General features: G+C 47.4%; 1 protein-coding gene across 1 annotated transcript in view; it reads left to right on the plus strand.

Moving 5' to 3' along the window:
• SASH1 (SAM and SH3 domain containing 1) overlaps window positions 1-14,750 on the plus strand; it is a 190,777-nt gene that overhangs the window by 41,656 nt on the left and 134,371 nt on the right. Inside the window, exon 2 of the mRNA XM_062186896.1 lies at window positions 70-198. Within this exon, the coding sequence (XP_062042880.1) occupies window positions 70-198 (129 nt within the window). The remainder of the gene's footprint in view (window positions 1-69; window positions 199-14,750) is intronic.

Raw genomic sequence — 14,750 nt, forward strand, 5'->3', positions numbered from 1 at the left:
TCTCTTGGAGGTGCACTGACCTGACTGCCGTTGTGTTTTTCCTGTCTTCCCCCTCCCCCTCCCTCTCAGGATGGTTCCCTGGGTAACATCGATGACCTGGCTCAGCAGTATGCAGACTATTACAACACCTGCTTCTCCGACGTGTGCGAGAGGATGGAGGAGCTGCGCAAGCGGCGGGTTTCCCAGGACCTGGACGTGGTGAGTGCTCGCCCTGGACTGCCGCGCCCTTGGTCCTTCTCCCAGGCCTTGCTGCACCTGGGGCCTCTGTGTGCTCACAGCTCTGCTCTTGTGCACCTGAAATCCAGGTCCCTGAAGGGCCAACCAGCGCCTGTAGGTGTCAAAGCAAGGAGCGTTGGCTGGGATGCCATGATCACCCAAAGACTGCTTTTTTTAAAAAAACTTTTGGTAAAAAGATTATTTTTACTGGTGACCAGTGTGTGCTCTTGTTCATAGACCGTAAGCCCAAATTGTATTTAGCTGGTTCGTCTCATCGGTTCCTTCCTTTTTTCTTCTCTTAAAAAAAAAAAAAAAAAAAAGCTACAGCAGCAAAAAAGCGCCCATAATTGCTCACCTAGCAATAATCACCTGGATGTTTCAACAGTTCTCTCCATGTTTTCCTGAACATTTTAAATTGCAAGTGATTGCAAGGCAATCACTTACAGCCTTTTACATAACATTTTACAGTACTTCTTCCATGACATTGCAATCTCTCACTCTCTTCCATGGTTGTATTCTCTTCTCACTTCTAGGGTGTTGAGATTCCTGTGGCTGTTGTGTGTAAGCCTTTATGTGTAGAAGTGGTAGAGCAGTCGGTGTGATAAATGATACTTTAGGTGCTTCCTGTGTAATCTGTACGAGGGCTGGTTACAATCTCTTACTGAAACTCCTGGGTGTGTCGCAGTCAGCTTGCTACATACTGGATTCAGCTGAGGCCCGTGCTTTTCCCATTGTTTTGTTTTGCTGTGTTAGCCCAAAGAGCTCCTTAGGAAAAGGGGAAGGTGGGAGAAAAGGCCCTCTGTGTCTCTTCACTCAGACCAACTCCTTTTGCACCTTGAATGCAGGGGGCTCCAGGGAGCTGTTTTGAATACCAGAGTCCCTCTGCCTTTAAAAAAAAAAAAAGTTGAAGATTGCTTACTCAATGAAATCTTTATCTATTTAAAAATGTTTCTATAAATATAATTAGGATGGGAAAAAGAACAAAAAAATGACTAGTTTAGAACTAATTAAGATAAATAATTCTTTTATTAATGAGTCCTTTATTTTTAAAGATTTATTTATTTATCTGAAAGAGTTACAGAGAGATGAGGGAGAGATCTTCCATCATCTGGTTCATTCTGCAAATGACCCAGAGCCTAGAACTCCATCCAGATCTCCCACGTGGGTGGCAGAGACACAAGCATTTGGGCCATCTTCTGCTGCCTTCCCAGGCACATTAGCAAGAAACCGAATTGGAGTTAGAGTGGCTGGAACTCAAACTGGCCCTCCAAAAGGATGCCGGGATCGGATGTCGAAGCTTATCCCTATGTGTCCCAACACTGGCCCCATTACTGATTCATTTCATGTTACATCACCGGCTGGCATTGTGGCGTAATGGGTTAAGCCACCACTGGCAAAGCAGGTATCCTATGTGGGTGCCAGTTCGAGTCCCAGTTGTTCTACTTCTGATCCAGTTCTCTGCTACTGGCCTGGGAAAAGTGCTTGGGCCCTTGCACCCACGTGGGAGACCTGGAAGAAGCTCCTGGTTCCTGGCTTTGGCCTGACTCAGCCTTCGTGCTTGCGGCCATTTGGGCAGTGAACCAACGGATGGAAGATCTCTGTATCTTTTCTCCCTTTCTCTCTGTAATGCTGCCTTTCATATAAATAAAATAATCCTTTTTAAAAAATTCATTTTATATTACTTCAAGGGACTTGTATTATTCAAGTGACCCAGCAAGTAGTTGAGTGCCACTGTGTGTGTTCCATAAGTGGCTGTGACCTGCCTCCACCCCGATTCTGTCATTCTTAAAGGCTTTGCTTTCTTCCTTTAACTCAAACTAAGATTCCTGGGTCAGGAGTGCCATTGTAGGATAACTGCCAAATTCTCTTCCCTTTTTGTTCACTGGTGTCGTGGTCCACACGGATGGGAATTAGTTTAATAGAGAAGTGTCAGTTGGGGCAGAGAGCCATTGTCCCAGGCGCCAGATACCTTGGCCAACACAGGGGTTGTTTGTCCTGTGAGTGTCCCCTGACTTGGGTGAGTGGTGGGGTTATTTCCTTCTTTTTTTTTTTTTCTTTTTAACAAAGTAACCACATGCGTCAAAAGACTCACATGCTGTGCTAGAATTAATTAGGCTCTCTTATGTGGGGCCTAGTGAAAAACTGTTTTCAGGGGTTGGCGTTTAGGGCGGTGGGTAAGAGGCTGCTTGGACTGCCTTCCACATATAGTGCTGGGTTTGAGTCCTGGCTCTGACTCCAGCGTCCTGCTGATCTGCATCGTGGGAGGCGGCGGCCGGCAACTCAGATAGCTGGGTTCCTGCCGCCCACATGGGAGACCTGGATTGAGTTCCTAGCTCATGGCTTTGGCCTGGCTCCGCTCAAGCTGTTGCAGACAGTTGGGGACCGGCAGATGGGAGATTTCTGTCTGCCTTTGAAATAAATAAAATAATAAATTATGAAAAACTTTGAGATTCTTAAATTGTGGCAATACTGCCAAAATGAAAGTTTTACATGAAATTCTTGAATATTGCAAGTCTGGTGGCAAGTTTTTTGGCCTCCTCGACATTTCACTATATAAGGAGATGTGAATTAGTGCTCTTTTGAGAATTACAGCAGACTGAAGGTTGGGGTGACCATAAGGATCCCACGGTGTTTTGGGAACGTCGAAGGCAGCTTCTAGATCAGAAGCAAGGCTGCCTGTTGGTGAGATAAACACCTCCTCCTCTGTAGACAGGTGGGCCTGATTTGGTGCGCTCTGTTCCAGAGCTGCCAAACACAGTCTAAGGGGAACAATGCACCACGTGGCCGTAATTAGCTCTCATCAGAGCCGCAAGAATGCGGGGTTGGGGAAAGCTGATGGGAGCTAATTCCAGCCAGACTGCAGCTTGTCTGTTTACTCCTTAATTGTGGTTAGCAAGGAAAGTAAGATCTCGGATTGGCATATGCAGATTCTCTATGAAATCCCAGGTAAGTGGCAGAGGGAAAGAGAAGTGTTCAAGATCTGGAAGCTCAGGTTGTGGTGTGTGTTTCCCGGGTTGCTCATAGGCATCAGGCCTCCAAAAGTCCATGTTGACGAGGTTTTCTTTTTTTTTGTTTTCAATTTTTACTTTTTATTTTATTTGGAAGGCAGAGAGAGAGCATGTTGTTAGGGGTGGGGGTGGTGGTTGGAGAAAAAGAGAGAGGGAGGTCTTTTATCCGCTGTTAACACTCCTCACATGCCTGTAATGGCTGGGGCTGGGCCATGCTGAAGCCAGGAGGCAGGACTTCAATCCGGGTCTCCCATATGGGTGGCAGGGAACCAAGCACCGAGCCATCACCTGCTGCCTGTCAGGGTGCACATGGCAGGAAGTGAAGCCAGGGCTGAAACCCAGCTACTCGGATACGGGATGTGCATGTCCCCACGGCTGTCCTAACCGCTCCACCAAATGCCAACCCCCTAACATCAGCATTAGATGTGCTTTGAGTTTATCCGTCCTGTAGGCCATGTGTGTAACACCAGCAACTTAGTGAAAGTTCCCTCTAACTTTCTGTCTGTACCCTTCCCTTTTATTGCCTCTGAATTTTGCTTGGTTGAGACTTTGAATTCTGTTTTTTGGCAACAAGGCAAAATGCTTGCCTACTGGGCTGGTGGAGCGGCTTGGGGTCCGAGGACTTGTGAGTGGGTATGTGAACGAGCAGCTCTGTCTAAGCCGAGTGTGAGATGGCTTTGGGCAGGAGGGAACTGTGACACATTAGGAGCCTACTGTGTCTTACAGGAGGAAAAGGAGCATTGTGTTCGCTGTGCCTGCTGTAGAACCGGTCATTTAGAGGCAGCTTTGAGTAAGGAGACTTGGGGCTAATGAGTTGACTTGGTTGATGACATTGTTTCACTTTCAATGCTCCCTGTACATTTTGGGGATTAAGGAGAAATTCTGTAGAAAGCAAAAGAGGGGCTGGCACTGTGGTGTAGCGGGTAAAGCCGCCACCTGTAGTGCAAGCATCCCGTATGGGCGCCGGTTTGAGTCTTGGCTGCTCCACTTCCAATCCAGCTCTCTGCTATGGCCTGGGAAAGCAGTAGAAGATGGCCCAAGTCCTTGGGCCCCTGCACCCATGTGGGAGACCCAGAAGAAGCTGCTGGTTCCTGGCTTCAGATCAGTGCAGCTCTGGCTATTGAGGCCACCTGGGGAGTGAGCCAGCAGATGTAAGTCCTCTCTCTCTGCCTCTGCTTCTCTGTAACTCTGCCTTTCAAATAAATATATAAATCTTAAATAAAAAAAGAAAGATTTAGATATTTGTGTTTAGCTTTAGAAAGGCAAGAATCACATTGTCCTTAAAAGCTAATTACAGGCCGGCGCTGCGGCTCAATAGGCTAATCCTCCGCCTTGCGGTGCCGGCACACCGGGTTCTGGTCCCGGTTGGGGCGCCGGATTCTATCCCGGTTGCCCCTCTTCCAGGCCAGCTCTCTGCTGTGGCCAGGGAGTGCAGTGGAGGATGGCCCAAGTGCTTGGGCCCTGCACCCCATGGGAGACCAGGAGAAGCACCTGGCTCCTGCCATCGGATCAGCGCGGTGCGCCGGCCGCAGCGCGTCGGCTGCGGCGGCCATTGGAGGGTGAACCAACGGCAAAAAGGAAGACCTTTCTCTCTCTCTCTCTCTCTCTCTCTCACTGTCCACTCTGCCTGTCAAAATAAATAAATAAATAAATAAATAAATAAATAAATAAATAAATAAAAAAAGCTAATTACTTGTCAATGGGAGAACAAGCCAACCCCCAAATTACTTGTGAAGGGAAGAACAAACGTGCCCACAGGGATGCTTCACTTAACACTGGGAAAGAAGAGGTTTCAGTGATTATGCTAGTCACTAGCTCTCTGATCTGGATGTCAGGCCACTTCTCGGAGACCTAATCGCCTGGATCTGGCCACACTCGATGGCAGGTCCCTGGGGCGGCTTAGTGTTGATGAAGGAAAACGAGGTATGGATGGGTGCGAATCCAGCAGCGCAAACAGGGATTGTGACTCCAATGTAAAGTGATGGGTGAGTTTTTATTTAATGTCAGTTGGGCCCTGAAGGAATGCTGGGTTTGGACCACCTTGCCTTGGCCTCTGCCGGGGAAATGGGGTGGTACTGCTAGTGCACGGCGGAGAAATTGCCCACATCTCCTCACATCTGGCTGGTCCCTAAGCATCCTCCGTTTCTTTGGCTGGGAGAAGCTACAGTCAGAAATGACAGCAGCTCTCCAAGGCCCCAGGTGGTCTGCCTCTAGTGTTGGGCATTCTGACATCTGCCAAAGAAACTTGGTGGCCGGGGAAGGGATGGGCTGTGGGTAGCTGCTTAGTACTGGCACTGCCAGCCTCCTTGGTGTCTTAGAGGTTGAATCTCCTCGGGTCTTGGCAACAGTTCGTGTGGTTGTTGGTTTGCTACAGGGCTGGCAGAGGTGCCCCCACCTATGGCAATGCAGCGTTCATGGTGACACATTCATTGCAGCCAAAGCCAGGGCTGGCCTTAGTGCCAAGTCCTTATCACGATTGTGTGTGTACAAGGAAAGTTGAGCCCGGGCGGAGACTCAGCCAGGTCTTTACAGATCGGAAATGTAAATAAAAGCATTGCGTGTTTCATGGGAAGTGGGATAATAGAACCATTGTCCAAGGCATGTAGGAGTGACTCTGGCATCTAAGTGCTATTCTTTGGAATTTGCCTAGTTTGATTTTTCCAGATTACCTTTTAGTAAATTAGTCTTTCCAGATAATGAAATATGTCCAGATGGAGTTCTGCACTAAAAGGCGCTAGGAACAGTTTCCGCCATGACTAGTGGGCGTTCTTGGGGCTTTTCAGGCTGTCTCCGCCTCCCACCCCCAACCCCAGGCAGGAATCTCCGCCCCTGGGCAGCTGTGGTGGCAAAAGGGCCAGGGTCGGGGTGTCCAACAGACCCAGGTGACACTCTCTCTCTGGAATGCCCAAAGCGTTAGTGTGTTTTCTGTTGCTGTAGCAAAATGCCTGCGAGTCAGCATTTACAAAGAAGAGAGGTTTGAGTGGCTCACAGTATAGGAGGCTGAAAGTCCAAGTTTGGGTCCCCCCCCCACCCATTGATTCCGCCTCCCCTGAGGGTCTCACGGTGGATGGACTGTGGCAGGACCAGAAGCCGGAGAGGAGAGAGGCCAGTCCCGCTCTTTTCCCAATGACCTTCTGTGTTAATTCCGTTCCCCGGCAGCCCTGCCCATGACCTCACCCCCTCCAAGTAATGTCACCACGCTGGGACCATGCTTCCCACACAGGAGCCTTTGGGGACACCCACTCAAACCACATCCAAACCCAGGCACCTGGTAACTTCATCACCTTTTAAAGTTCCAGTTCCCCATCTGCAAAGTAAGGGTTAAAAAAAAAAAAAAATCTCATAAAGTTACTCTCAGAATGAAATGAAGAAACTGTTATCTCTAGTGACCTAGCACTGTTCTTTTTTTTTTTGTTTTTTTTTGAACATCAGAGTTAGAGAAGGAGAGCTGTAGAGAGAGATCTTCCATCTGCTGGTTCACTCCCCAAATGGCTGCAACGGCCAGAGCTGTGCCAAGCTGAAGCCAGGAGCCAGGAGTTTTATCCGGGTCTCCCATGCGGTGCAAGAGCCCAAGGACTTTGGCCATCTTCACTGCTTTCCCAGACCATAGCAGAGAGCTACATTGGAAGTGGAGCAGCTGGAACTCAAACTGGTGCCCATATGGGATGCTGACACTGCAGGCGGCGTCTTTACCTGCTACGCCACAGCCGCAGCCCCAACCTAGCACTGTTCTGTTCTTTTCCTTCCTTGGTCTTCCTAGTTCAGAAATCCCTATAGTGATGCTGGAGAGTGTTTGTTGTTTGCATTTCATTAATATTTATTTCCATGAGTGCAAGGATTATTTTTTGTGACTTTTGGGAAATTTCAAACATACAAAAACCAGTTTAGTATAATTAACTTCCTGTGCCTGTTAGCCAGTTTCAACAGTTACCCTCATTCTGCCTTTCCTGGTTCATCTTACTCCTTACTCCACTTTTTATTTTTATTTTTTTTTTAAGATTTTATTTATTTATTTGAAAGGCAAAGTTACAAAGAAAGAGAGTGTAAGAGAGAGAGGTCGTCCATCCACCAGTTCACTCCCCAAATGGCTGCAACAGCTGGAGCTGAGCTGATCTGAAACCAGGAGCCAGGAGCATCTTCTGGGTCTCCCTTGTGGGTGGCAGGGGCTCAAGGACTTGGGTCATCTTCTGCTGCCTTTCCAGGAGTATAAACAGGGAGCTGGATCTGAAGTGGAGCAGTGGACTCCTGAACCAGTGCTCATAAGGGATGCTGGCATTGTAGGCAGTGGCTTATCCCCCGTGCCTCAATGCTGGTCCCTGTGTGCAGCTTTTGTTTTATTTTATTAACTGCTCTTTGTGGTTGGCTACAGAGAGCAAAGCCTGTGGGGAGCAGGCTTCCCATACATTTGAGCTCCCTGACTATTGGAGAAAATGATAAGAGAAGTGAGGCTGGCCCTGGCTCGTGGGTCCCCAGAGGACAAACAGACCCCCCGAGTTCCTGTTCCCATTTTTCAAGGGTAAGAATGAGAACCGCGCTGCCTGTTACAGCGCATTACCTTGCCAAAGCCCGGTTGTCGCTCCGAAGGGCGTTTGTTTCCGTTCCGTTTTGTGGTGACTGATGTTGTTCGCTAGCTTGGCGCCTCTGTTGCCTTGCAGATTTCAATCGTGATCCGTGGGCATCAGTGGCGAGTCTGACCCGCATTCTGCTGTGGGGCTCGACCCTTGATGGCCCCAAACACTGGGGCTTTATGTCCTCAGCCAGATGGCAGATGCAGTTCTGTGTGGCGGCTCTTCTCACACAAAGTCGCGTTTGTATTCCAGTGCCCGGCCCCGATGTAGTCAGCAGTTTTTGTGCACAGCGCTGGGTGAGCACAGACATCCGCACATTTCTTGGTGCTGGATTCGATCTTGGTAGCCCAAGAAGGTCTGCACGCAAGTTGCACATGCTCAGGTGAGTTTTGGCCTCCTTGCACTCAGACCCTTTGTGGGCTCCTTGTGCAGTGCTGGGAACCAGCCGGTTGGTTGTGTCTTGTGTGGAGAAGTCTATGGGGAAGGTGTTTGGTGCAGAGGTTAAAAATGCCACGTGGATGCCCACATCCCATATTGGAGTGCCTGGGTTGCTCAGGTCCAAGCAGTGGCTCCTGTTTCCAGCTTCCTGCTTATGTACATCTTAGCGGGCAGCAGGTGATGACTCAAGTACTTGGGTTCCTTGCCAGTCACATGGGAGACCCGGATTGAATTCCAGGCTCCTGGCTTCAACCTGGTCCAGCCCCAGCTGCTTTAGGCATTTAGGGAATGAACCAGAAGATGGAAGCCATGTGTCTGTGTGTCTGTCTGAGCCTCTCTCTCTGCCCCTCCCACCGTGTTCCTCCCTGTAACCAACCTCAGCTTCATTTACATTTTTTGCTCCTGACTGGTTTTTGTTTGTTTTGCTTTCATAAAACAGAATATGCCCGGGGGAATTAAAAACCAAAATAGCACACTGCTTAAAACACAACCGCTCGCCAGGAAGGGCAAAGCCTCGGCTTTGTTGCTGTTTCCATTTCCATATGACAGAGAGAGTTCCTAGCTGTGAGACTGGCGCTGGATGGGGAGAGAAGCCAAGAAGCAAGTACAAGAGGCCACTTTGATGGCAGAAGCCAGGGCTCGGGCAAGGAAAGGAGCTCTGTTGTTTCTGGAATCTGGAGCTTTCAGAGGGTGAACGAGGCCCAGGCCAGGTGCCTTTTTGCAACCCTAGGCTATTAAAAACTGGTTACCAAAATTGTAGTGTGATCTAAATGTTTACATTTAACAATTAAGCACTTTCACCATGGAAGATTACGGTATAATTTATTGGCACTAATCACAAGCTAATCATAGGCTATTTAAAAATGTTAATTTGTAGCATACTAGAGGCAATGTGGTCTTGATGGGAAACAATTTTTTTCCTAATGTTTATTTTTTTTTTCCATCTACTTGAAAGGCAGAGTGACACAGAGATCTGACATCTACTGGTTTGCTTGCTAAATGCCAGGGTTGGGCCAGGCCAAAGCCAGGAGCCTGGATCTCCCACAGGGGTGGCAGGGACCCAAGCACTTGAACCATCAAGTGTGATGAATGCTTGACTTTTTTCCAGGACTTAGCTGAGTTTCTGTGGTCGTGTCTACCCTCATTTGGTGATGCTGGCTGTCTGAAGACCCTTGGGGAAGACTAAGTGGCTCGGGCCACGTGGCCCACGTGTCCTCCAGGGCCCTGCCTGGGGCATGAGAAGGGTTGGCTTTCGGAATGGAATTAGGCGGATTCATGCAGGGCCCAGCCTGGAGGTCAGCTGGGGCAGGGCTTAGGAGCCCTTCTTGGTGTTGGCACGCATGCCTGACCTTGGACTCCTGGTCTCTATTTGGACTGGCCTCTCACCACAGCCCTGGTGCCTCCAAGAGACACAGGGCAGAAAGAATGGATTCTTGGATCACCAAGTGCACCGCCTGAAGTTTTCTTTGGCCACTTCTTCCCAGACCTGTACAACTGCTTCACCACTATGTTTTGATTTGAAGCTATCTTTTCTTTCACTTTGAAGCATTTCACACAAAAAAAGAAAGCACACTGGTAAAATGCCAAGCTGATTTATTTGGTGTAGTTGGTTCAGTGATTCTGGAGTTTCTTTCTTTCTTTCTTTTTCTTTTTTTTTTTTTTTTTTTTGACAGTTAGTGAAAGAGAGAGGGAGACAGAGAGAAAGGTCTTCCTTTTTCTGTTGGTTCACCCCTCAAATGGCTGTTACAGCTGGTGCGCTGTACAGATCTGAAGCCAGGAGCCAGGTGCCTCCTCCTTGTCTCCCATGCAGGTGCAGGGCCCAAGCACTTGGGCCATCCTCCACTGCACTCCAGGGCCACAGCAGAGAGCTGGGCTAGAAGAGGAGCAACCGGGACAGAATCTGGCGCCCCAACCGGGACTAGAACTAGAGGTGCCAGTGCCGCAGGCGGAGGATTAGCCTAGTGAGCCGCGGCGCCAGCCCTGGATTTTCAACTTGATGTTCAGCGCCAGGAAGGACACAATCTATTACCTTGATCACTTAGGAAAATATATGTCTGTACCTTCAGAGCACAGCTCTTGTCTTTCCTTCTGTGTTTCACTGTAGTACTCAAAATCAGGTTCTAGCTTTTTTCCTTCCCTTGATCTCTCAATCCATGCCTTAGAAATGGTTTAATTTGGCAACTCTAGCAGTGCTTTCATACACTTAAAAAAAAAAAAAAAAGGATTTGCTTATTTGTTTGAAGAGTAGAACAACAGAGAAAGAGGGGGAGACAGGGATCTTTCATTTGCTGATTCATTTACTAAATGGTTGCAGCAGCCAGCCATGTACCAGGTTGAAGCCAGGAACCTGGAACTCTATGTGGCTCTCCCGTGCACCTGCAGGGTCTCAAGTACTTGGACGATTTTCTGCTGCCTTCCCAAACACATTAGCAGGCAGCTGGATCAGCAGCGGAGGAGCTGACCCTGGCACCGGCAGAGAGACAGTGAGAGAAAGAGACCTTCCAATGGTTCACTCCCCATTGGCACCCCGATATGGGATGCGGGTGTCCCAAGGGGCGGCTAAACCAATGGCACCTCCGTGCTGGCCCCTAGCAGTGGTTTCAGAATTCAGATTTAGCAATAAGCCACCTGCTTCCATCTCTAGCATTCTGAAGTCTGTGCACACATTACTTCATTATAAGGGATAGTTTGGGAGACTTTCCGGGATTATTTAGAATATGAAGATGTTCTACATTTTTGCTCCGGCAATACCATCCATCTCGCGGGCCCAGCAGAAGCTGATGGGACTTAATCAAAAATAAATCAAGGACAAGTCCAAACCAAATTGGCAGCACGTCATGAATATTCGTGAACATCTGGATGTGTTGGGCGGTATTTTTTTTAATGCGTGCGACAGCAGAGACATGGCTTCTTAACAAAGATGCCAAAAGGAAGACAGATCCCCATCTGTGATTTCAAAGGGTGTTTTTGTTTGTGGATGACCTTGCTCCTCAGGGTGTGGGTTTCTCTTTTCCAAGATATTTCTTTGATCTCTTTCATGTTTCAGACTCTATTTTGGTATTTTATCTCAATTCTACATTGGAGTCAGTCGCTTGACTCATGAAGATTAAACATTTCTTTCTATGGGAGCATTTTCACTTCAGCAAAAAAGAGCTGTTTTGTACTTCTGAACCATCTTGTAAATGCCGGTGACAGGATCTTCGTCACCGTCCTCAGTGTATCTTTCCTTCTGCAGAGCGCCTCACTGCCTGAGGTCCAAGTGAGCGCTTGGGAGGCTGGGGCAGAGTACGGAGAGGCTGCTGTAATACCCGTGCTGATCGCGATCACAGAAGTGCTGTTTTTGATGCACATTTGAGTTGAGGCATCTCATGTGTGTGTTGCCTTCGGTAGTTCTCTGAGAACCCTGCACGGTGGATGATAGTCATCTTTGCATTTCAACCGGGCGGAGGCAGAAGGCAGTGCTCCTGAGAGGCAGTGGTGTAGCCTGGTAGGGGAGACCTGGTCCACCGCACCTGCCAGCCTGGACCTGCACTGCAAGGAGCGTCAATGACTGACGGGGTTGTCGTGAAGGTGAAATAAGATAATGTATGTGGCGCGCTGGGCGTGGTTTCTGGGTACATGCTAGAGCTCAGTGAATACGTACAATAAATATTATTGTTTTTTAAAATTAAAAAATGATTTGAAAGGGAGAGTGACAGAGAGGGAGAGACAGTGAGAGAAAGAGACCTTCCATTCACTGGTTCACTCCCCAGATGGCTGCAATGGCCAGGGCTAGGCCAGGCTAAAGCCAGGAGCCTTGAACTCCACCTGGGTCTCCCATGTAGATGGCACAAGCCCAGGCACTTTGGTCATCTTCCAGGTGCGTGAGCAGGGAGCTGGATTGGGAGCAGAACAGCTGGAGCTCAAAGCTGATACTTTTTTATGGGATGCGTGCAGCAGCTTAAACTGCTGTGCCCCAACACTGACCACTATTGTTGCTATTTCTAACAGAAATACTAGTTATTGAGAAGACTACTAATCATAAAATCACGACTTATTAAAACTGGTAGCTAGTGTCGGAGATAGGATTTGAATCCAAGAGATGATGGCTATATTCTCTGACTCCTCCCAGGCTACCAACCTTGAATTTTCTTCTTAGGAGATTCCTCAGCGCCTCTCAGGAGAGCCCATGGTGTGTATTATTTTTTTTTTTCTAAGATTTATTTATTTATTTGAAAGTCAGAATTACACACACACACACACACACAGAGACAGAGAGAGAGAGAGAGAAGTAGAGGCAGAGAGAAAGAGGTCTTCCATCCACTGGTTCACTCCCCAGTTGGCTGTAACAGCTGGAGCTGTGCCGATCCAAAGCCAAGAGCTTCTTCTGGGTCTCTCATGTGGGTGCAGGGGCCCAAGGACTTGGGCCATCTTCTACTGCTTTTCCAGGCCATTGGCAAAACAGCAACATAAATGCAGCATTTTCCATTGGAAGTGGAGCAGCTGGGATTCAAACCAGCACCCATATGGGATGCTGGCACTGCAGGCGGCGGCTTTACCTGCTATGCCACAGCACCGGCCCCTCATGATGTCTTGATGTACAGATTAATCTGTGTGCTTGGGTAATGCAAAAGGGCAATAGTAAAAAGTATAATTTACTGCAAATACTAATATAAAATTACTTTTATTGTACGAATTATGATACACATAACAATTCCTTAGAATAGAATTTTAAAATCTTCAGGACACATTTCCAAAAGATAGCATTTGAATTGATATTTGAATTGAATTTCCCTTCCCTCTCTTGCCTTGCATATGCACATTCCTTCACATATGAACATGCATGATATTTTACCAATCTCAGATTCAGCAGCAAATTAACAGAGAGTTTGTTGCTCATCTGATATTGGTAAGAAATGTTAGCATTTTTAAAACAGATAAAACAAGTCCAACGGCGCAACGCCTGGACTGTTAGAAGAGGGACAATCAACAAACAACATACTTTATAATTATTTTAGTTAAAAAAATTAATGAGAGAGGCAGAGAGAATGAGACAGAGAGAAAGAACGAACTCCCATCAGCTCATTTATGCCCCAGTTGGCTGCAAGTCTCTGGAACAGGGATGGAGCCAAGAGTTCGAGACACACTCCAGGACTCCCGTGTCAGGGACCCAACTACTAGAACCATCACCACTGCCTTCCAGGGTCTGCGTTAGCAGGAAGCTGGGATCAGAAGCAAGAGCCAGGAATTGAACTGGCAGCTTACGTGCTGGGTCAAACACCCACCCCATACTTTATAGTCCTTTGGGCAATCCCGAATTTAAAAGACTCTATTTATTCCTTACATTGTTTTAGAATGCAGGGGCTAAAGACTTCAGATTCTGTTCAAGGAATTAAAATAAAAACATTTTGTTTTACCTGTAGCTGTCATAGAACAACCCAACATCAGAGGGTTCTTTCATATTGTAAGTCATGGTATTGCAGGATCGTTCTTCCAGAGATGGGTCAAGGAGGGCATGTCACACTTTTCCTGAGACAGAGTGGAAGGGAATTGGCAAAACAGCAACATTAAATGCAGCGGTTCCTGGCCATCTGATGTGTTTCGGTCACTAAACTTGGTGTCGTGGGGAAATTCCTAGTACGATAGAAAATGCAAGTCACAGGTCAGGAGGGTCGTGTCACAGTGGGGCAGGACAGCCACAGGTGAGGGTCTGGGGGCCATCTCATTCTCCAGAGTGTGGGGCAGATCTGCAGAGAACAAATGCTAGCCCTCCAGCAGTTCTCACTGGGAGGTGTGGTGCGATAGGACCGTAGAAATAAGGTAAAGGTGGGTGACACGTGGGAGTGGGACGAATTAGCTGACCTGCTCTGGAAGACAAGAGGCTAAGGGGAGCCTCTGTCCACAACCGAGAGTGAAGTGCAGAATTGGTTTCTGAGCAATGGGATGGGGACATGTGTGACTTGCCCAGCTCCTCAACACATCAGCTCAGCCAACAGAAACGAGCAGCTAAGGTTTAGCTGAATTTGACAAAAGGGCAATGAGAGTTAGAATGGTTATGCAGAGTGTAGTGATATCCAAGATTGGACTTATATGAGAGTACTTCAGAAAGTCTTGGGAAAAATCGAATTAAAAATTAAGCTTATTTTGTCGCAAAAGAAATTTTGAAACCCATGCCTAATTTCTCATAATATGCAGTTTCATGAAGTGTTTGCAAACCCTACACACACAGAGAGATGCTCCTTTTCCAGGTAGATACCATTTAATTAAATGCTGTACTCGACCACCTTCTTTATAAGACATTTATTGAATACTTACCATGTGAAAGCATACAGTGCATATTCTCTCAGAGTACTTCCATAGGGCTTTAAATATGTTAAAAATAAGATATAATTTGTATGCCGTAAAACTTACCTCTTAAAAAGTTCAGTGATTTTTGATATATTCAGATTGTATGACTTTTGCCCCTAATTCCAGAATTCCATAGTATTTTGAATTCTATTTTCATCTTTCTTTTGTAATTGTACACCAGATATGTTGCCTC

The sequence above is a fragment of the Lepus europaeus genome, chromosome 3 (assembly GCF_033115175.1).
Source record: "Lepus europaeus isolate LE1 chromosome 3, mLepTim1.pri, whole genome shotgun sequence".
Taxonomy (NCBI): domain Eukaryota; kingdom Metazoa; phylum Chordata; class Mammalia; order Lagomorpha; family Leporidae; genus Lepus; species Lepus europaeus.